General features: G+C 49.1%; 4 protein-coding genes and 1 non-coding gene across 7 annotated transcripts; 4 read left to right on the forward strand and 1 right to left on the reverse strand.

Annotated features, from left to right (window-relative positions):
- The first annotated feature begins 234 nt into the window (after positions 1 to 234).
- Positions 235 to 3,128, forward strand: LOC105701625 (folliculin). 2 transcript variants are annotated; one of them, XM_012428520.2, is made up of 8 exons: positions 235 to 384; positions 581 to 971; positions 1,067 to 1,172; positions 1,302 to 1,576; positions 1,645 to 1,757; positions 1,933 to 2,262; positions 2,353 to 2,587; positions 2,731 to 3,128. In XM_012428520.2, exons 2-8 carry the CDS (start codon positions 667 to 669, stop codon positions 2,870 to 2,872), a joined length of 1,506 nt encoding a protein of 501 aa, XP_012283943.1. In that variant the 5' UTR covers positions 235 to 384; positions 581 to 666; the 3' UTR covers positions 2,873 to 3,128. The 2 variants fall into 2 exon arrangements, with proteins under 2 accessions (XP_012283943.1, XP_012283944.1); XM_012428521.2 differs by having other exon boundaries at positions 2,017 to 2,262.
- A 1,746-nt stretch (positions 3,129 to 4,874) lies between these two features.
- On the forward strand, positions 4,875 to 9,486 carry LOC105701859 (F-actin-monooxygenase MICAL3). The gene is made up of 9 exons (XM_012428981.2): positions 4,875 to 5,066; positions 5,561 to 5,773; positions 6,457 to 6,675; positions 6,745 to 6,923; positions 7,010 to 7,259; positions 7,326 to 7,724; positions 7,783 to 8,028; positions 8,239 to 8,446; positions 8,516 to 9,486. The coding sequence occupies exons 1-9, from the start codon at positions 4,950 to 4,952 to the stop codon at positions 8,608 to 8,610; spliced, it is 1,926 nt and encodes a 641-aa protein (XP_012284404.1). The 5' UTR covers positions 4,875 to 4,949; the 3' UTR covers positions 8,611 to 9,486.
- Trnal-aag lies at positions 8,113 to 8,194 on the forward strand. The gene has a single exon. It is a non-coding gene; the product is annotated as a tRNA-Leu (tRNA).
- A 1,133-nt stretch (positions 9,487 to 10,619) lies between the features above and the next one.
- On the reverse strand, positions 10,620 to 12,320 carry LOC105701860 (rho GDP-dissociation inhibitor 2). 2 transcript variants are annotated; one of them, XM_012428984.2, is made up of 4 exons: positions 12,220 to 12,320; positions 11,427 to 11,615; positions 11,104 to 11,328; positions 10,620 to 10,840 (listed from the first exon to the last, which is right to left on the reverse strand). In XM_012428984.2, the coding sequence occupies exons 2-4, from the start codon at positions 11,608 to 11,610 to the stop codon at positions 10,641 to 10,643; spliced, it is 609 nt and encodes a 202-aa protein (XP_012284407.1). In that variant the 5' UTR covers positions 11,611 to 11,615; positions 12,220 to 12,320; the 3' UTR covers positions 10,620 to 10,640. The 2 variants fall into 2 exon arrangements, with proteins under 2 accessions (XP_012284407.1, XP_012284405.1); XM_012428982.2 differs by having other exon boundaries at positions 12,132 to 12,288.
- A 402-nt stretch (positions 12,321 to 12,722) lies between these two features.
- On the forward strand, positions 12,723 to 21,946 carry LOC105701746 (transcription elongation regulator 1). The gene is made up of 17 exons (XM_012428768.2): positions 12,723 to 13,220; positions 13,481 to 13,739; positions 13,817 to 13,906; positions 13,985 to 14,182; positions 14,273 to 14,510; positions 14,582 to 14,824; positions 14,907 to 15,110; positions 15,191 to 15,428; positions 15,540 to 15,772; positions 15,856 to 16,016; positions 16,111 to 16,319; positions 16,409 to 16,559; positions 19,644 to 20,144; positions 20,214 to 20,699; positions 20,776 to 20,853; positions 20,923 to 21,146; positions 21,342 to 21,946. The coding sequence occupies exons 1-17, from the start codon at positions 13,066 to 13,068 to the stop codon at positions 21,343 to 21,345; spliced, it is 3,672 nt and encodes a 1,223-aa protein (XP_012284191.1). The 5' UTR covers positions 12,723 to 13,065; the 3' UTR covers positions 21,346 to 21,946.
- Positions 21,947 to 21,959: the final 13 nt, after the last annotated feature.

A 21,959-nucleotide genomic window follows, 5' to 3' on the forward strand; every position in this document is an offset into this window, starting at 1 on the left:
TATCACCTTTGGAAAAGAACTTTTAAGAGCGTCAAGCTCGAGTTGAAATCAGTCATGAAACTTACAGTTGGCGATGCCATCTATAGAGACATGAGAACTAAGATTTGAGGCACATAGTATTTGCTTCAAGTGACAGATGGTGATGTATTTTCTTTTATCGACCGCGGGGTAAATTGCCGACCGCTGAGAGGGGCGATGACAACTTTATCTTAAAATGTCGTTCTACAGACTAGCTCTTTATTTTTGTATAATCACGTGAAAATGCAGATAAATAACAATATCCTTCCATGTCCCTAATAGCTGATGGGCAAGTATCGAGGATCGCGGAGAAAAGTATTTCTCGATGCAATCCGTTTAGAACTTCCGAAAATCTCATCGAGAAAGGTGCCATTATTTATAATATTCTTATATGCTTCTATTACTGGCACGCCAAAGTTAAATACTCAGATTCTAGAAACGATAAAATTATAAAGATTTGTTTCTGAATATCAGATTTTCTCAAAATACATAATAAATTCACGAGTTGGTGTTAAATGCAGTGTTTAGAACGGTCTGTATATCTAACTTCTGGTTTTTTCAGGTAATGTTAAGGAGAGCAAAGAAACGGCGTAGAGTTTGGCATAACTCGAGTGTAGCCTAATTACACACTGATTTTTTAATAAGAAAATGAATGCCGTTATTGCGATGTGCACGTTCTGTGAGATGCATGGTCCTAGGGTAATATTTACTACTCAGACGTACCATAACTTTGACGATCGAAACATGGAAAGACTCAAGTTCTATGGACCGAAAGAGGTCCTCCGGCAGAACCAGATGTCTTCCGAGGACTGTCAGCGGGAATGCGACGGATGCCAGAGCATGGGTAACGTTAAATACTTGAGCAATGATCACGAGACAAGAACGTCTTTCCTTTCGGCACAGCGGCCATTGTTGCACGAGGTTAATCTTTCTCTAAAGCAAGCTTGCATCAGGTAATTCATTGGGATTCTCGTGTTTTAATTGATTATATCTATATTGTTCTTTTTTTTATATGGAATGTCATTTATCGTTACTATATCTTTTTCAGGAGTTTGAGCTGCGAGGTGCATCCTGGAAAAGAGGGTGTGTGTTACTTTGGAGATGATTATCGAGGACACGTCCTGAGCCACACGTTCACGTTAAAGGATGCTCAAGTAACTTTTAACATTAATAGGAAAATGTATCGTAGTATTCTCTTGATTCATTTTAAATCTTCTTTTTAACTTTTCTCAGTAAAATTCTTAGAAATCGAAAATCTCAATTTAAGTACAGTGACTTTGCAGGCTCGAGGTTTAAGGAGATGGTGCAGTTTTATAGTCTTCATGAGAGACAAGCAGTTTCTCTTGAACATGTGGCCCTTCTTGGTTGACAATTTAAAGGAGGTCATCAGGGAATTGCAGGATTATGCAGAGAGGAAGTATAACGCTGAAGAGGCTGAATGTCCCCAGAGGGTCGTTCGGTTGTCCACAGCGAGTGGTGGTTCCGGTTCGCAATCTAATTCTAATAAGCAACCCAGAACTTTGTGTGAAATCACAAACGAAAAACACGTTTTCGTTAGGTAAAACCCGATTACGGTTCAATATCCATCATTACGCCTAGCATCGTATGATTCTATTCACGCTTTAGGATTCACATGTGGCTCGTTTGGATTCTCAGTGCTGGCGCGAGGCACTTTGTAGAAATTCTGCCAATGAGTTTGCTAGACGAGGAACTTAATAACAACGTGGATCATCATATAGGTAAGTATTTCCACCTTTATACCTCAACCTAGCACATGGGACAACAGTGAGTTATATAATCTGAAGATATAACCATTGAGTGCTTTATGATTTAACACATTCTACATGTGCTTGGCCGATATAAACTGAGCCTTATTTTAAATTAATTTCAATCGATGCGATCATTCCATATTAGAGACCGAACAAGGTTTCACCCTGGTAAATGCCAAGTCACTAGTGGATACGAACCTGAATAGCATAGAATCAACCCCCTGTCCAGAATTTGCCGAGATAACGGGAAAGACTCCTACGAGCATCCTGAGAGATCTTAGGAGGGTTCTCGGAAGAGATCAGTTTAGGCAGATATTATATTCGACCCTGATCGGAGTGCAGATTTTGGTTCGAGGGCCTCGATGTCAGACCATCGAGTCACTTTACGGTCTAAGCTCTCTAGTTCCAAAAGCTTGTCGCAGAGTCCAAACCCAGGCAACCGAATACATGGACCCAAATGCCTGCAACTTCATCGGTACCTATCTCTAGATCAGTCGAATGCGTTAAAGGTGATTTTATGATTAGACAAATTTCTCTATACGTACTTTTTCTCCGTGGCCTTTAGGAGTAGACACTTTGGTGGCAGTACCCTTGCCCTGTGCTAATGTTTGCAGACTCGATGTCGTGCCTGCCGAGCACATGCCGGCGGGGACCAAATCGCATATCGTCAAATGGACCGGCAACGTGCCCGCTAAACTGCCCACGCTTTTGAATAAATTGGAAAAATCCTTAGACAACGAAAAACTTCCCGATTCCGTCTTGAGGGCACACTTCGCTGCTCTCCAAGAAGAATGGGCCAAGTAAGCGTACGATCGAATAACCCTATAACCTCGGGAAAGCTCTTTCGCCGGTGATGAGGAAATCGCGTACATCGTATGTCGTCCCAGTAAATAACGATTACATTAGTTCTGGAATGGTAACGGATACTTTGGAATAATTGCAGCATCGCAAAGGTGGTACACGCGATGCGCGGTCGTGGCCATCGAGGGGATCTCCTGGGTCTCATGATCAGTTTAGGAGCCGGAGCTCATGACCAGAAATTGCTGGATGCTTGGTCCATGGGTTTACCGTCAAATCCGGCGTAAACTATGGGAATTCACGCCACATACTTACAGAGCTGCTACGCAAACGAACGGCACATCCCTGGAACTCGCGACACGCATCGATGGCGAATCCATCGATTCCGCGATCAAGTTCCTCGTCCTCGTGGCGACGTTAGAGCTCGTTTACGGTTGTGCTTCATTTTCTATTTATGAATTCTAGGAAGGAATTAGGGTAAGTTATCGCGCAACGGCGCTCGACTCCGTGCCTGCTTTGCACGCTAATAAATTATTCTTCGTACGAACGCATTTCCATTCGATCGTCCGTACCCTCTTACGCGTTATTCGAACGTCGTTTAACATTTACGTTTAACGTCGGTTCAAAGCTTAAACAGGAGTTCAAAAGTAGCGGGCGATCCAAGAGGTCCAGTGGCGCCATCTCTCGACGCGCGTCGCCATCGATCCGTGGATCCTAGTTGACCGTTTCGTCGTCCGATGTCGCCACGCGACGCCAATTTATTCCAGGTCGGTATTAATAATTTATTTTCGAATAACAGGGTACAATCGGCATAACCCGCATTTAAATGCGACGGAAGTATTTTTAGACCAGAGTTTCACAAGAGGAACGCCGTGCATTGGTTTCAGGAAGGATGCCGCAGCGTCGAGAGAAATGACAATTGGCAGGAAAAATGGCAGCGAAGAGGGAAGGTCGTTATCAGCTTTCTATGAGTTCGAATGGAGACGGCAGCGAGGAGGGAAAGGGGGCTCACGTAACGGGACCGTTCCCCCACTGTTCCGTTGGTCGGTGGGTGTGGGAAAAGCTAGGAAGAAAAGTGGCTCCGTGTCGAGGCGATCGACGCGATCCACCAGGAGAAAGCGAGGATCCGGCAGGACGCTTCGCGTCCCGCGTCCACTCGCCGCGTTTCACGGTACATTCGGAGCGGGGTCTTGCCTCTCGTTCGTTATGGAATCGATAGAACGGTAAAGGGGCATTTGGCACGATCGTCCCGTTAAGTGCCCGAGTTGATCCGAAAGACCGGGGAAGAGGCAAGAAGAAAGTATCGTTTAACGATCGTTGCGTGCGCATAATTGCGAAAATGCGTCCGCGGTCTAATAAGAGAACGAGGCGCCGCGTTCATCCCAATTGGAGTCCTCTTGTCTCCTCGAAACGCGGAGAGCTTTCACGGAGGGGGCGTCCCTCCTCGAAGGAGAACCGAATCTGATCGGGAGGGTGCATCGGTCCCGCTGCTCCTTTTAGCGCGCGAAATTTCGGTCTGCGCCTCGAGTCGTCAAAGAGTTGCGCTTTCCTTGCTTCCCTTCGGCGCGACTCCCTCGTTAAAAAATTCCCAGTTCGCGCTCCCCGACCCGATTTCGACCTAGGACCGAAAGGTCGGCGAAAGGGAAGTCGCGAGCGGAACGGGAAATCCCGGGAATAAAAATCCTATCCGTGCCCGATTCGCGCGGATACAGGGAAAGTTAAACCAGTTCCCGCGAGTCAAGGTTAGGCGTCAATTAATATATATATCGCACGGATCGCGCGCTCTCCCGAACTCTCCTCGCGAGGATTTTTCGGTCTCCCAGTCGGGCAGATCGAAATCTCCCCCGAGTAATTTAACGCATTAAGGACCGCTAAGGAATCTATAAGACATACGCCCAGAAGAGCTATCCGTGAAGGATGGGGCGCGAAACACGAAAAAACACGTGAGCGGTCCTTAACGCGTTAATACGGATCGACCTGGCCGCGTCGATCCAATGTTTCCGTCCCCGACCGGTAAGAGTCCGATCACCCGGAAGCGGGAAGAGGAAAAAGGGTGGACGGGATCGACCGCCCCGTTTGGGCAAAGCGTCGAACCGCGCGGGGACCTCTCGGAGGAAACGATCGGGCCTCGACGACCTCCGCGAGCGCCGAAACGGCGCGAAATCCGCGGGCCCGGTCGTTTAGAAAGTCGGCGGGGGTCGGGGGCCGGGGTACCGGGCCCCCGGGAGGGGCGCCTCGTAGCCTAGCGGGGCCCGAGCGCGGCGGGGACTCACTGCGCGTCCTGTCGTCGAGCGATCGAGACGCCGAGTTCGTCGAATTTTGACGAGGCCGCGACCGAGCGAACGGAAGCGCAACCCCGAAGGAATGGAGAAGGAGCAGCCCGACTCCCTGGCCACGGTCGCCGTGGGCTCGGAGAAGGCATCCCCGGACCACGGGCACTACGCCCCCAGCGAGGTCTACTCCGCGTCCGAGCCGCCCCCGGTAAGGGAACCGCCCCGACCCTTTTCCGCCCCCTCCGAGGGACGATCGATCCCGAGGTCTCGGAGCGTTGCGCAACGCCTCCTTTCCGGGACGTCGAGATCGTTCGGCGGATCTATCCTTGAGATCTCCTCGAGAGTTTCCGCAACGCGGCGAGGAAAAAAAAGTCGAGACCAACGGCGCGAGTCCGGGGGAACTCGTTAAGGAACGCTCGGCCGGCAAAGGGAGCGAAGAGACCTCGGTCTCGATCGTCCCCGGGATCCCCCGGACCGAGCCAAGATGGTGGATGGCGGATGGCCTACTATCTCTCGACCTTTGGTTCCCGCTCCTACTCGCCTCTACCCGGAGGATCGAACGGATCCGCTCGGCTCGAATCGAGAACGGATCGTCCGGGCTTCTCCGGAGTCGTCGCGAGCGGACGGGAGGAACCTCCGCGGCGGAGAAAGTTCCCGGAAGTCGAGGATTTCTCGCCTAGAAAGGACTGTTCGGTGTTGCAGGCGTACATGAGGCCGGCCACCAAGAGCACGGCGGTGCAGATCGCCCGGATCGCCGCCGTCACCCTGGTCACCGTGTCGGTGGTCCTCGGCGGATTCATTCTGGCGGCGTCCTGGGTCCAGGCCCGCGCATCCTGCGGCCCCGAGGCCGTCCAGACCCCGCGGACGCCCGAGCGGGAGTTTCCGGATCGTCCGTGGCCCGAGGCGCTGAAACAGGTGACTCTCTCGGAGCAACGGGACCCAAGGATCCGGCCGACTCGGGCTTCGGGCTCAAGGAGAACCGCGACCGAGAGTTGCGTAACCCGACCCTCCCCGCTCCCTCCCCGCTGATTTCGACTCGGAAGCGGCTCGGCGCATCCGATGACCTCGATTCGCGGAGGCGTCCTCCGAGTCGCCTGGAAAGGGAGAGAAAAGCCTCGGAGGATGCGCCGGTGCCGGTCGGTGCCGGCCGGTGCCGGCCGGTGCCGGTCGGTGTCGGTCGGTGTCGGTCGGTGCCGGTCGGTGGAAAGGTACCGGCGGAAAGTGGGTTGCCCGTTGCGCGCCGCCCCGGCAAGGTGAACGTTCTCTGGAAGCGATTTCTCTCCGCCGGGCCGACCGACCGTGTCGCCGCGACGATCGAGACTTTTCTCGATCGCCGAGATGGAAGGAGTCCTCCGACGCTTTCCCCTCGGGAAATCGCCGCGCTCTCGATTCCGCGATTGCCCCGTCCAACCGTGGTTCCGGAGGGGCGGGACGCGGCGGAGCGATCGTCGGAAAAAGAGGAGTCCTTTAGGTCGCGGGACCGAGTGAAAGCGAGTCCGCTCCTTCCCGCGACCCAGGTCGAGTTGCCGATCCCCGGAATTTCGCCGCGACCGTCCGGAGAAGAGTCGCGTCTGACCCCCCCGATCCCCCGTTGCCAGGAACCCGCCGACGTCAAGGACTATTCGCAAGCATCGTCCGAACCGAGCGGAGCCAAGGAGGTTCGATCCGAGAGCCAGGACGCCAGAGCCCGGAACGGTGACGGAAAGCCCGACGGCGACGACGGGGACAACGACGAGGAGGACGACTACGACGACGAGGAGTTCCCTCCGGTTCGCATCAAGCTGCCTCTTCAGCTGGACCTCGACGACATTGCAGGGGTTGGTCCGCGACTCGCCGATTTCTTTCACAGGGGACGATTTAATGACCGATCGTCGTCGTTCTCTTAGACCTTGATGCAGCAGGCGCGCAGCAGAGTTTCCTGCGTCGTGGAGAGACGAAGGGCCGACGAGGTGACCGATGGGTCAGACAACGGCATCGACGGCAACGGCACCGACCCCCAGAGGTTCCAGCGGCTCAGCGGCGAGCGCGTCGCCATCCTGTGCGAGTCCGGAAATCCGCATCAGGAGTAAGTCTCGACCGGAAGAGCGATCGTTCGCCCGGGAATCGCGAGAGTACCCCTAATCCCGACGATTTCGTTTGAAACGCGTCCAGGCAACGGGAGCAGGAGATGCCGACGCCGATCATCGTTCCTCTGGGAACCGTGCAGATCCCCGTTGGGAGCCAGGAACCGAACTACCACCGGTACCGAGTGCACCCTAGGTATCAGGTTCCCGATATGCAACAGCTGCCCCTCAGCGACCCTCGGGGACTGAACCACATCCCCGCGGGAATCTTGCCCCCGGAACTGCGCAATTTGCCCCAGCTCCCCATGGAGATGCGTCCTCCGCGTGCGGGACCGCAGGTGAGATTCGATTCGCGCCGAGGCGGAGGAGGTCGAGCCGCGCCCTGACGAGAGGTTCCTCCTCAGATCGAGTTGCGCCACTTCCCGATGGACCCCGTGGGCGCGATGCCGCAGGAACCGCGGATGCCCGCCATGTTCCACCAGCAGGAGCAGCCGGTCGTCTCCGTGTTCCACCAGGAGCAGCCGGTCCCGCCGATGATGCAGGCCCCTCGGGCCGAGGGCCAACTCCACGAGCAGCAAGCGGTTCCCCGGATGATGATGCCCCCTCGGGAGCACGGGGTGCCGATGGACCCGCAGGCCTCCGCCCCCGAGAGGCCTCACCCTTTCCAGGGGATCCCTCTGGAGATCAGGCGCATCATTCAGCAAGTCCCTCTGGAGATCAAGAACATCATTCAGCAGATCACCGGGGAACACGTCGTCGCTCGAGCCTTCCCGGTCCCCGTTCCGGAGGGAGCGCGTCGCGAGGTACGTTCGATCTCCTCGTCCGTGAGCACGGGAGAATCCTTGAAATTCCCTCTTCCAGACCGTCGTCCAGGAGTTCAAGCCGTTCCCGGAAGGAGCTCGACCGATACCTCTCGGACCGTTCCCTCTGCCGATAGAGGTGAGGAACCTCCTGGAGAGCGGCAACCTCGATGAGGCTTCTCGGTCCCGCGACGATAGCGACGAGGAACGACAAGAGGCTAAACCCTTCCCCGGTACCGAGGACCGGAGCGACGAAGCCGACAGGGGCTTCCCAATTCCCGTCGAAGTGCGCAGCATCATTCGCCAGGTTCGTTTCCTCGACGAGCCCCCGTGGGGCGGAAAGGAGGAGAAAATGGCGCGATGAGAACCTCGGGTCTCGGGGAATACCGTCGGTAGCGTGGCCGAGCGGTCTAAGGCGCTGGTTTAAGGCACCAGTCTCTTCGGAGGCGTGGGTTCGAATCCCACCGCTGCCAAATTTTTTTTTCTGCAACGAGACAGGAACTTTTTTCCTTTTTAGGTCGTGGAAGGTCGCGCGCCAAAGTTCTCCTCGCCCCCGAGGCCCCTCGAGTCCATGGAGATCCCGGTCCAGGCGCAGGCACGGATCGCCGAGAGTCAGAGTCCGGAGCAGCAGGCGGAGCACCACCAGCACGAGCAACAGGTGCATCAAGTTCCGGGACGACTCGTCCTTCAACGGCAGGAGCGCGAGGAGGAGAATCGGCCCCACTGTAAGAATCGTTCCTTGATACGCGGATATCGGTGAATCCCGCGGTTCTGACAAAAGATCATTTTTTCAGACGTGCAGCCTCGCTCGGTTCGCTCGATTCCTGAGCCATTCGCTCATCGGCGCGAGAAGCGCGTGCGCAGGTGCGCCTGCGATTGCGCCTGTTAACTCGCACCCCAGTCTTCCTCGGCGGAGTCTGCGAGCCTAGTTTCGAGCCAATCTGGGAAGCCAAGAAGGGCGCCAGAAACGGCCGGTTCCCCTGCAGCCTCGACTCCGAATTTCCCGATTGGGTCCCTCCCCGTAGACGCGATTCGCAATTGCACGAGGAACGCGTCGCCCCGTTAAAACGGTCGATGCTCGTTGGCCCTCGCGCAGGTTTCGGTGGTTCGTTTTGTCCATATAGCAAATTCATATTTTTCCATTTTCCGTTGGTGTCCCGCCCGGTGAACCTTTCGGTTAAGCGTCTCTTAGTACTCGCGAGCGAAAGATAACGAGGATACGAGCGATACCTTGATATCTCTATAGATCCGCGAAAGTTCTAACGAATTCGTTGATCGATCCGTTAATTTGAATCGACGTTGACGCGACGCACCGTAGGCTCTTCTCCTCGTTTCCGCGGAAAATTCGCTTCCACTTAAAAATACCCCGACCGCTCTCCCGGCTCTATTTTTAGTCGCTATTAACTTCGGCGTTCTTGGGTGGTGATCTTTCAAACGACCCCGATGTTCCTCCTCTCTTTGTATTTTTTTTTTCTTTTTTTCCTCGTTGAGAATAAGCCACGGTCTTCCTTCCTCTTCCTCTTCCTCTTAACCCGGAAGGAGTCTCGAGCGGCGCCTCGTACCGAGTGATCCAAGTGCTTTCTCGCAAGCGTTATTGCCGTAGTTGCATAATCCGTCCTGTACACACAACCCGCGGTGGCGTTTCTGTACATTCTTTTCGCGAATCCAGTATCCCTGATAATTTTAAGGGACGGACACACTTTTATATGTATTATTTCTCCATGTATTTTTCTTTTTCCCAAGGAAATAAAGCGAATTAATTAATCGTCGGGCTCCTAGAATGCCCTCGATTACGCGTATCGACGACGAATATAATATAATTAAGTAAATAATAGTAAAAAGTGCTATATTTTCACGAAGTAACCGTTATTACATTACTCGCGAGTGTAGGATGTATACTCGGTTAACATACATCATGAATAACTTGCATACTGGTATATTATGCAAATCGCACGCAACCTTACTGTGCTTCGCACGTGTAATCTCTTGTAACTGTAAACGCACCTACGTACGCGCAGGTGCACGTGGTGAGCACACCCACGCTTGCCTAAAAACTCCGACAGTAAACGATAGATTTTGGCCCCAAAGCACATTCATTGTACATCCGACAATGAATCGAGACTTTTCACGGTATAAGTACACAAGAAATAGTAGACGATATTTTTTACATTTGTAGCTGACTGATTATGGTAACACGCCTGCACGTTTTACCTTTAAACGACGATAACTTTCGATACGTGGTAAAATTTGGTGAACACACCTTTACACCCTCTAGATACTGAAGGGTCCAAATAACTGATTACATTAGATGCTTTTACGGTATAGAGGAGGAATAATTCGGCTCCGATTCCTACTGTGCGTTCGTTGCTAAAATCTACCGTTTCGTATCACAGTTTTTAAACTCTTAAGTCGTTAACGGAGAATCGCTGCTTCTTCTACTACCTACTAATTTCTTCTGTCAATTGTTACGTTACACACACCCAAGACCGATCGAGATTAACTTTTCTACAAATGTATGAAACTGCAAAAATTCACATGACTCGCGAGACCCTAATACTTTCTGAAATTCTCTCATTGCAACCTCGGTAGCTATTTGGTTCCTCTAATCGATCACCTTAAATGAACTCTTCTGAGATTTTTTTTTCTTCTCTATACGTACGACTTAATTGCACTCGCAGCACAAAGTATTCATGATTAGCATGAATACTAAATAAATACCATCGTCTCTCCGTAACTTATTACTTAATAGTACATCTTCTTGACTTGCCAGCCTTGGCTAAAAAAAGCACTAAAAATCCATCGGAGCATAGTTTGGCATTCATCATCCTTATGTATAATTGCATATCCCTTAAGGTTAGGTAGACCTCGTCGTTTAACGTAGATAATCGGAAAGCACAATTTTTTTTTTTTCTTTAATTTTTATTCCTTCCAATCCTTTTTGATGTCAAACGACCACTCCCACTTGAGGTGTTCATGTTTGTCGTCATCCGTAAAGAGTGAACTGACCGTGTACGAACCACGTGCTACCATGCCTGCGGGTGCATCCTCTGAAGGAGTCGTATACGACTGGATCTCGGTCTTTGGTGGGTACGAGCCTACCATATGCGTCATCTTGTCCACTGCAAATATGGAGAACGGTCGTTTGAAAGTATCGTCATGCACGCGTAATTTTAAATTCCCCAAATTTAAATGCAATGTTACCTGTCACTCCTATGATACATCCAAAAGGGAATGCATTTGAAATAAATGTACTATTTACTGTTCGAGCAGAGAAATTTTTTAAATATTTTTCTTAATTTAGAGGTATAATCTTTAAAGGGGTTACCTCCGATCATTTTAATTTAAACAATTAACCAAAGTAACACGGATTGATCAAGCTTACCAGGTACTCCAAGGCGGTATGTTTTTTGCACGTATTTTAATCCATGGACTATTTCACGCTGTACAATGAAGTCAATTCGTATGCGGTAACTCACACCTTCTTTAATGATAAACGTTTGTTTTTTCAATTGGGAAAGATCTCCAGTTAAATCTAATTCCATGTCGGGTCTATCCACCACGCAAAGTGCCAATTTTTTTACTATAACTTTCCTAGGGTCATTGGGTTCTATGGCATGGAAAAAAATAATTCATTTGTTAATATCTTAGTACCTAGATTAATGTAAAGTAATTAAGTATCTATGTGTATAATTATCATCGACTTACCAACTATTACTCCACCAGATTTAGCTTCGCCCAAAAGTGTTTCTTTATACTTTCTCAGACTCTCATCTTCCTTGTCCGCCTCTAATATCTGTTCGATTGTCTTCTCAGGTGGTGGCTTATAATTTGACTCAACCTCCAACTCCTCTTCGGGAGTGTCAGCATGATCGACCGCTGGATCTGCCATTGTCTCTATTAAAGTATTTTTAAGTTGTAAAGAAACATTTACAAATCGATTCCTAAATTAATAAAATATAAATGTATGGTGGACCCCAAAACGGTAAAGTATGACAGAAGGCCCAGCCCCCCTGGAGCTTAGCATTCAAAAGTGGAAGGCAACTACGCACTTTAATTCAGATCGTGAAAAAACTCCAACACAAAACACAGAGGCACAAACAATAACAATGGAAAGGAATGTTACGATGCCCAACAATGGGGTACCTTTGTGAAGTATTTCAGAAAACAAAAGTAAAACGTGAGAACGCGACGAAATCGTCGGAAGCTTAAGAATTAAAGAAATTTTAGGTAAACAGGAAAACCAGGCATTTAAGAGAGCGATCTAAATGTCGCATTTGAAAAATGTCACTAACAATTACAAAAAAACCGGGCAGATGCAATAAAAATGCGATTTTCTTCCTCCTGATAGACAACTACACGTTCGTGCGTTTCGAGGGGGATGGCAAGAAAAAGGGACTGCCTCCGGCTTACCGTATTTTCAAAATGACAAGCAAAAGGTACAGCGGTTTCGGGAAATCGCAGAACGTTTGGATTTTTTTCAAGATTCCGGTGAAATCACCTTTTAATCGGCCGATCGTCCCCTCTCGTTAGCTTTCACGAACGGAAGACACGGGCAACATGGCGCCGTCGAAAGGGCGGGATACTTCCTGTAATAGTTCTTTTTTTTTTTATCAATATCCATTTACGTTTTAACGAAGAGGTTTTCACCTTCTCCATTGAAATTGCAACTACAGCGATCCATTGCTAATCATGCCGAGGACTATTTAATAGAAGATTATCTATATTTTTTACGGCTTAGAAAATAAATGCGGGAGCAGTAGCCATCTTGTAAATCGATGAAAACTTGCGCGGGTGCGTTTCAAAATACTCGTATTGCATCGCTCTTTCCGGTTGGCTTAAATCGTATCGGAGTAGACCGGAAATGCTCTTCCCTGATTGGTCCTCCTGAAACTAAGATGGCGGAAGCGAACCAATCAAGACGCGCTATGTTGGTCGAATCGTCCTCGAGTCTCTATCGCGTAGTAACTCTTTGGTAGAGAGGTTAGTACATGTCGAATTTTTGGCCGGTGGAGACGATGCCGTGTAGTCACGGTTAAGCTTTTTTCGATGCATTTTACGTTTCCAGGAAAATTCTATCGTTCTGTAAATTTTGATCGTCTGTAGTTTTTCAAGTCGCGCGTGGAATCCGAACGTGCATGCATACGCAGTAATCCATGTAAGCGTGGCAAAAGAATGCTCGCGTTGTTAGCGACTCCGTACTGCTAGAGTAGTTTGTTTCAGCCGTTGGTAATATCGTGTTTACGGGTTGCATATAATAAAATAGTGATTTGTTTGCGGTGTCCTCGCGTGTTGTGATAGTACACGGGTATGTATAAAGTGTAATTTTGAAAGAAATTGCTGCTAAATGGAAGGAAATACGGAGCAAGCGACCGTGAACGTCGAAGCGGCCGCCAGCAACGAGCAGGAGCACAACGAGGAGGGCGTTGAAGATTTGGAGGAATACGCTTTCGAGGGCGATGAGTACAGGCATTTTATACCGAGAGGTCGAGGGGGCTTCAGGTAAATCATCATTTTATTTCCCACAGGCCTGAAACACTGCCGATTTCTCTGATAGAGCCAATCATACTTTACTTTCGCATCGTTTGTAAGGTTAGGGTTGACGATCGGTTCGTTCCGTTCGTCTTGATTCCTTAATGTTTTCCTATAATATGCATATAACTTCACACGTCCTGGAGCACGTTAATCCTTTTGTTTCTGACTATCGTGATGCATTCAAAGTAGAAAGTGAATTTCTATTTAATTGTTAATTAATGCATTAGGGGTCGTGGCCGAGGAAGCTTTGATTTTCCCATGAGAGGAGGTCCACCGAGATTCCGAGGAAGAGGATTTGGACCCCGTGGCCCAATGTTTCGTGGAGCCAATAATGGGTATCCGTTCGAGGGACCTCCTCGGCCAAATTGTCCACCTGGACCAGCTGGACCTCGATTTCGCGGACCACCGCCGTTCGACCCTAGTTGGGGACCCATGGGACCACCAAATTTGATGAGTCCCCATAATCTAATGGGACCACCTGGAATGGTAATAAAATTGCAATGAAAAATTTATCGATACCGAACATATTCAAGTATATCGGACTCGTTTAATTGTTATCGTAGCCTCCGCCACACATGATGAATGGACCCATGGGTGCAGCTCCGGGACCTTTTGGACCTCCACCTGGAATGGGACCACCGAACATGAATAGCGTAATTAAATTAAATTTCATATATTATCATACTAACCGTTTCTTTTGATCCATCGTAATAAAATAAATTTGGTTATAGATTCCAGGCCAACAGCCACCGCAACAACAATTACAGCAGCAGCAGCAAACAAACATTCCAGGATTGGATCTCAATGGTGAGGTTTGGGTGGAGACAAAGACTTTAGATGGCAAGTCGTATTATTACAATATTCGGACAAGAGATACGACATGGAAAAAGCCAGAAGGGCCAAACGTGAAGGTTATGGTGCAGGATCAGGTAGGTCGCGATAAATGTTTTCTTTATAAACCTGTATGCTTCCATGTACCTTTCGCATATTTTTCAATAAATTTCATCTCGTTGCTTCAGTTGGAACAACTCGTCCATGGAGCAGCCAATCAAACAGCCCGATCGACTACACCCACCAATACAAATATTCAGCCACAAGTTAACGAAGCAAGGCCACCACAGAGTAATGAACAACCGCCACCTAATAACGCCGACAACATCAATCAGTTAAGCACTGCGCCACCAGGAACAGGACCGCCGCCGTCGCTCAACGACGTGCCAGAAATAACAACGCAGTCCGAAGTCAATCAGACAAACGGTAAATACCATAATTACAATCCGCTTTTATTCCAATTCGGTTCTATTGACATTATTATCATTTTATTCCAGGCGTTCCAGTGACGTCCACGAGTAAAATGTTCACAGCTGCACCAGCAGCGGTTACCAACACGACGCCCGTAAATAGTACAACGAATTTAATGCAACCTCCTCCAGCGATCGTACCGATGCAACATAGAATGCCCAATCAGTTTGGAGGACCGATGGCAGCACCTTTTGGTACAGCACCGTTCGGCATGCCACCACCAGGATTTCAAGCTTTCGGAACGTATGGTCCTCCGCAGACTAACTGGGGTAAAGAATCACGAACTGTTGCGACCTTTGTTCATTTTTACATGAAAGAAAGAGAGGAAGAAAATAATTTCTCGTCTTCTAGGAATGCCTCAAATGCCTCATGGTGTAATGACCCCTCAAGCCGTGACCGAAGATCCTGCCATCATGGCACAGATCGATGCCGAGATAATTGCCTCCGCCATGGTCTGGACCGAGCATCGGGCACCGGATGGTCGTTTATACTACTACAATAGCAAAGCTGGAGAGTCAGTTTGGGAAAAACCGCAGGCTCTGAAGGATCTCGAAAGTACGTTGCTTGTTGCAATTTTCTTACATGCCGTAATTTATAAACGATGTTTGCGTCTTATAATTATACTTCCTAACCAGACGCTAAAGCGGCGTTGCGGCAAAAAACGGAGGAGCCACCACCCGCGGCGACTACCAGCCCTTCGGAGGCGGTCAAGCAGGAAGTAGTCAAGCAAGAGAGTAATCAAGAAACCAAAGAGACCGTGAAGGAGCCCGAGGCTCCAAAGATGAAGAAGGAAGAGCCAACCCCTAAAGAAGTCGCGAAACCTCAGGACAAATCGAGGCCAGTTTCGAGCACACCAGTACCGGGAACGCCCTGGTAAATTTATGTTATATTCCCCTATCGTTCTTTCGTTCTCTGTATCGGAGTACTTGACGGTTTCTTGAAAAATATGTCATCTGAAATAAGCATTACTCCGTCCTAAATTAGGTGCGTCGTTTGGACCGGCGACGGTCGGGTATTCTTTTACAATCCCTCTTCGCGCATATCGGTTTGGGAGCGCCCGGATGATCTGGTCGGTCGTCAAGATGTCGACAAAATGATCTCGACGCCCCCGGATGTCCTTGGAGTCATGAAGACTGTACGCCAGTCGGATACCAGCGACAGCAGCGACGAAGATCAACCTACACCTGCCAAAAAAAGTAAACCGGAAGAAGTAAAAGGTAAAGTTTGAGTTTCAATCTCCAGGACAAGTAGTCCTGTTTGAGGGTATATCGATCGTTATACGGTTTCGTTAAATCGTTAGGTCCAGCTCCAAAAGAAGAGGAAGAGAAGGAGGGAAAGAAGACGATCGACATTGGGAAAGAAGCCGCGATAGAGGCGGAAGTACGCGCAGCCAGAGAGAGGGCTATTGTTCCACTCGAGACCAGAATCAAGTCATTTAGAGACATGCTCGCCGAAAAGGATGTACGTCTTATATATATGCTAAATAGTTCTTCGGTTTCTTTCTTACTTTTTTTTTTCTTCTGAAGCAGAAAAAATCGTATTTTGGTGTTTGCAGGTTTCAGCATTTAGCACCTGGGAAAAGGAACTTCACAAGATAGTTTTCGACCCTCGGTATCTTCTGCTCACGTCCAAGGAGAGGAAACAGGTTTTCGAAAAATATGTAAAGGAAAGGGCCGAGGAAGAACGACGAGAAAAGCGGAACAAGATGAAGGAACGGAAGGAGCAATTTCAAAAGCTGCTCGAAGAGGCTAATCTTCATGGGAAGTACGTAGTCGGTGCCACCACGATCCATTTGTCGATTTAAAAAAATCAGCAGAGTTTGCAAGTTCTACTAACGGAATTGTCCGTTTCAGATCATCTTTCAGTGATTTCGCGCAAAAGCATGGCAGAGATGAACGTTTTAAAAATGTCGAGAAGATGCGCGAACGTGAAAGCCTCTTCAATGAATTTCTACTGGAGGTGCGGAAACGAGAGAAGGAGGAAAAAACGGCTAAACGCGAACAGGTATGTTTACGGTTATTAATCGCACTGTATAATTTTGGTCGCTCAACGACCATTTTGCTTTCATTACAGGATATACGGAGTAAATAATACATTTTGCACACGTAAACGTTCGTCATATCAGAAAGCTGTTTTATTAAAAGTGTTTATAGAATTGTGTACGTGTAATTTGGTTTGAGGTCGCCAAGTGTTCATTATTTTCGAGGATATGTATTTTTAACGTTTTCTTGGTAAAACGTTTAATTTATATCGGAAATTAATTTTGATTTACATGCTTTTACATTAGCTTCGTATCGCAAGAGTGCTCGAATAATTCCGACCACTGAATTGACACGCTCGATGTGTCGAGATTGTTTAAAAGGTTCATTCGGACCTCGTAATTTTCGAGAACGGAAAATTTCAGCACCAAGAGTCATCGTTGGTGGTTTAGAAATTCTTGAGAAAAATGAACGCTTGAACAAAGGCGACGAGCACCTAATTCACGGTACGCAAAATTCATGCATGCCTCTGAGAAAAGACAGCGAGCGAAGTGTACACTCGACAGAGATTTAACCAATTGACATTCGATATTTTTTCGATCCGTTGGAAATTTGCGTTAAGTCACTGCTCGTATCGAGACCTCTCCGAGAACGACCGGCTCGAAACCATGTTCGTTCGCGTCCAAGACATCGTCGCGGCAGGGTCTCGGCCCTGACCTCGGTAAACGGGCAATGTCTTAACCAAGGGAAGAGGAACTAATCAGCCTGCCTTGTGTTTTCAGCCGTAATCAATTGTTCTTTCAGGTTCCATAGGTATGTTATTATTTTGTTCCACTTGTACGTAATACGCGTTCGTCTCGTCATTAATCGAATGACCGAAGAACGCATGCAGGGAAAGTATCTAGTTAAAGCTTCTCTAATCGAAATGAGATTTGCTCGATAAGAAGTCGATTGACAAGTTTGAAGTAGCTTCTAAGGTTGGGAGAGCTAGAGAATGTAAGACATGATGTTAGTATCTGACGGTTCCTTTATATACTTATGTGTTCTGAACTCTCCACTTCAGTCAGGAGGCAGGCAGGACAGGTTCCATATGTGGAGTGGCTTGGTTCTGAAGCTGGTTGGTGGCATGGATGATGTCATCTACCATCCCCACCTACATCGCGTGGCACAGTTGGCACACCCTCGCGCACCGCATTCTTTACTCCAAAGCAGAGTCATGAGAATGAACGAACTCGGTATTTGTATATTACTCGTAATCCTCGTTACCTTCGAAAGATTAACTTTTTCCCCCAAAGAGCGAAAACGATCGCGCGCAGCTACTCACTCGAGTCAGAAGCTAGGGCCCGTTACGATGCCGAACGCGAGTCCCGCGGTCTACGACCATCTTGCGAAAGTCTTACGGGTTTCATTTCCTTATCGGGGACCGGGACGAACGATATGCCACGGATTGGCATTTGGGGTTACACCTCGACGTAAGAACGGTCAAAGCATCCTGAGCTGAGTGCCTTCGATCGGTGGATGTCACCGAGTTTACTTTAATCTTTCTTACGTCGACGTCGAGTCGTTTACTTGTACGAGAAGAAGCGTCGAGAGGACGTTACGAGACGCGCGGTATCGTTGCATTTTCACGTTGACGTCGCGTCGATTTTTTCTCTTTTTCCTTTTCTTTCCAAGAGTATGTACATATACGAGCGACTACGCGCGGCGATTTTATCAAGTTTTCCAAGGAGTTATTTTTCTTTTTTTATTATTTTTTTGTTTTTTTTTCTTCTTGTTTTCCTTACCAAGTCCGTACATTTAGCTTGGTCTTTTTCTTGACAGCAATTTTAAACCACAGCGAGATAGGGCTTTTATAGTTGAAGAATTATGTAACGATGGAACGGAGTTGCATTTTGTCGTAGTACTTAAGTTTATCGACGAGATGCGGCCGTGCTGTATTTTTCGGTCCAAGATTCCGTGCAAGAGAAGGTACGACCGCGAGTCGTTTCCGAAATTTTCGGAAAAATACGGTACGTGCCGCCGACTTTATATCAAGTTTCTTATAGGCTCGTCAGAGGATCGGAGTAACTCTGCCGGATAATATAATATAATAACCAAAGTGTGCCTGTATTCAAGATGTTCGTTTATACCGTTCCCTTAACTCTGTTAAGGGAGAAAGATGACCATTGAACTCTCTTTTTCGACGTGTCCAAAGTAAAGGGATTTTTCTTTCTTCTCCCTTATTCTTTTTTTCTCTCTCCAATGAATGCAAAAGTTGAGGTCGTGATCAAAATACGAAGGAAGTTTTAAAAGGGAAAGATTTACCTTACTACCGGGCTGGCTTTCGGTGGAAAAGGTTGAATCGTAAATTCGTTAGCCTCGTAGAGAAGACACCGTAAGTTTTTCTTTCTTTCCGTAATCGCGTTTAGAACTCGTAGATGAATCATCGCTTCGTAATTTGGACGGCCTGTAATAGTTTGAATTGAGAGTTGCAATGATAATCCACTAACGTGAATTTCCTTTTCAGCGAGGTGGACGATCGGGTGAACGCGTTCATCGCAAGTGCCGAGTCGTCGTCGGAGAGAGTCGAGGAATCGACTTCCGGGACCGTTTTTATCCGCTCGAGTGACGCCACGAGTCCGCCCAAGAAAAGAAAGAAAGAAAAAAAAAATCGGTCGAAGCTCCGACGACGACTCGGAGTCGAATAATCATTTTCTTTCAGGTTTTAATCCCTGTGTTTCTTTCAGCGTTAGGGGTCTCTCGATCCTAAGAAGCGCCTGTCGACGGAAAACCGTTTCAAGTTAGAAAAGTTAGGATATCGGAGTAGGACGGTTCTGCGTCATCGAAAGAAAAGATTAAAAAAAAAAGAAAGAAAGAAAAACACGTTGCTCTGGTCGTAGCAGTCCCAGTAGAGAGTAACGAGCGTCGACGCGTTCGGTCAGGACGCGTAACCGAAGATGCATGACAGAGAAAAATAAAGGATGAGCAAAGGCAGAGTTTTTTTCTCATTACTCTTAGGATCGTGTACCGATAGACGAAGAGAATTCGAGAGACGTACGGCAAACGATAGCTCGTAAGAACGTGAACCCCGTCGATCGGACGAAGGACTCTCATGTGCGTTCCATTTCAGGTTAAAAAGGATTTCCTAGCGATGCTGAAAGAACACAAGGACATTGACAGGCACTCCCATTGGAGCGACTGCAAGAAAAAATTGGAGTCCGACTGGAGGTACAGGCTCGTTGAGTCGGCGAGCGCCCGGGAGGATTGGTTTAGGGACTACGTGCGCCTCCTCAAGGAGGAGCGCAAGAAGGAGAAGGAAAAGGAAAAGGAGAAGGAAAGGGAGAAAGAAAAGGAGAAGGAAAAGGAGAAGGAAAAGGAGAAGGAAAAGGAGAAGGATCACCGACACAAGGAGAAGGACCACCACAAGTCGGAGAAGAAGGACCGGGAGAGGAAGGAGGGCGAGAAGTACAAGGAGAAGGCCTCCAAGGACGGCCCGCCGAAGGAGAAGAAGCAGCGGAGGACCGAGCTCGTGGCCGAGGAGAACGGTAAGGAGAAGAGGGAGCCGGTCGAGGACAAGGAGGCCGGCGAGGTGGACGACGTCGACGGAAAGCCCGGCAGGAAGGAGAACGAGGTAAGGTGCCGCTCGTTTCCCGATCGTCGCACCCCTGCGACCCTGGTGACCCTCGTTCGCGTGTCCCAGGACGAGCCGGAGGACCGATCCGACTCCGAGGAAGACCGCGAGAAGGACCGCGAGAAGCTGAAGCGGGAGCGCGAGAGGCGAGCCGAGGCCAGCCTCAGAGAGAGGGAGAGGGAGGTGCAGCGAACGCTGGCGACGCACCTGAGGGACCGCGACAAGGAGCGGCAGCACCACCGGCACACCGAGGCCGTCCAGCACTTCAGCGCCCTCCTGGCCGACCTGGTGCGCAACGGCGACCTCGCCTGGCGGGAGGCCAAGCGCCAGCTCCGGAAGGACCACCGCTGGGAGCTGGCCGAGAGCCTCGACCGCGAGGAGAAGGAGCGTCTCTTCAACGAGCACATCGAGCAGCTCGGCCGCAAGAAGCGCGACAAGTTCCGGGAAGTCCTCGACGAGGTGGGCGCTTCGACCGAGCTCACGGCCTCCTGGAGGGACATCAAGAAGCTCCTCAAGGATGACCCTAGATACGTCAAGTTCTCTTCCAGCGACAGGGTGAGAAAGGAGACCGTCCCTCGCCCCTGACCCTCTGGCACTCCGCGGTCTGATCAGTCGGGTTCCTCTTTTTCAGAAATGCGAAAAGGAGTTCAAGGAGTACATCAAGGACAAGCTCGTTGCCGCCAAGGCTGACTTTCGGGAGCTCCTGCAGGTAATCGATCCCCCGTTTCCCGTCGACCGGGACCCTTAGACTAATTCCACGATATCCTCGGGCTTTCAGGAGACGAAACTGATCACGGACAAGACGTTCAAGAAGGTGCAAGAGAACGGCGCGTGCCTGACGGAGATCGAGGACATTTTACGCAAGGACAGGAGATTCCTCGTCCTCGAGGCTGCGGCGGCGGAACGGACGCGACTCTTGATGGGCTACCTCGAAGAGCTGGCCCGCCGGGGACCGCCTCCACCTCCGACCGCCTCGGAGCCGTCGCGTAGGCCGACCACGAAGTAAGTCCGTACCCCTTCCTCATCCCTTGCCACGCCGAAGGAACCAAAGTGGCCACTCTTGTTCGAATCTCCGGAAGCGGTTCGATTTCCTCTCGACGTTCTCGTTCCGTGTCTGGGAGTCGTGATCTTTCGAATCCACGAATTTTCTCTCGTTAGAGTGGACTGGATAAACTCCCCACGATGTTTCTGTTCCAGTTGATAGAAGTCTGCATCTTCCTACGGTGCGCGGCTCGAGTCATGAATTCCTAGCTGTAGCTGGACCCGTGAAATTTACACTCTGATTAATAAATGTAACTTTAGGACAAAATAAAACTAACGGGAATGCCCAATTGCGGCACGTGACATTGACGCGGGCGATGCCTTCGGCGAATAGGAATTAGAACCGAAGTTACGTTTTGTTTCATAGATATTTTATTCGATTCTACGCGTAGGCTCTTTCCTTTAACCATCCTGCAGCGTTACCTTTCCTATCGGTCGTAGTTTTTGGGTCGGATCTGCATTAATTCGGCTGCAATAAAATAATATCGGGGACCTTCTCCGGGAGTATTTACCGGGGACGATTAGGACTAGCTCGTCAATTCAGGGCATCGCGTTACCTCTCGGCGCTCCGCGACGTTCTCGTCCTCGAAGGCATTTCCACCGGGAGATTAAACGTTTTAAGCCGTTCCTTTTTTTTTTTTTAATCGAAGAAACAGAAATATTACTCGTTCCGTAATGCGTAACAACTCGAATGCGAAAGAAATGATGTGACCAATGGATAAGGATTTTGTATGTACGAATTACACGTGAACACTAATGAACTTTAGTCGAACC

The sequence above is a fragment of the Orussus abietinus genome, unplaced genomic scaffold, assembly GCF_000612105.2.
Source record: "Orussus abietinus isolate OABI.00-Male unplaced genomic scaffold, Oabi_2.0 scaffold24, whole genome shotgun sequence".
Classification (NCBI taxonomy): domain Eukaryota; kingdom Metazoa; phylum Arthropoda; class Insecta; order Hymenoptera; family Orussidae; genus Orussus; species Orussus abietinus.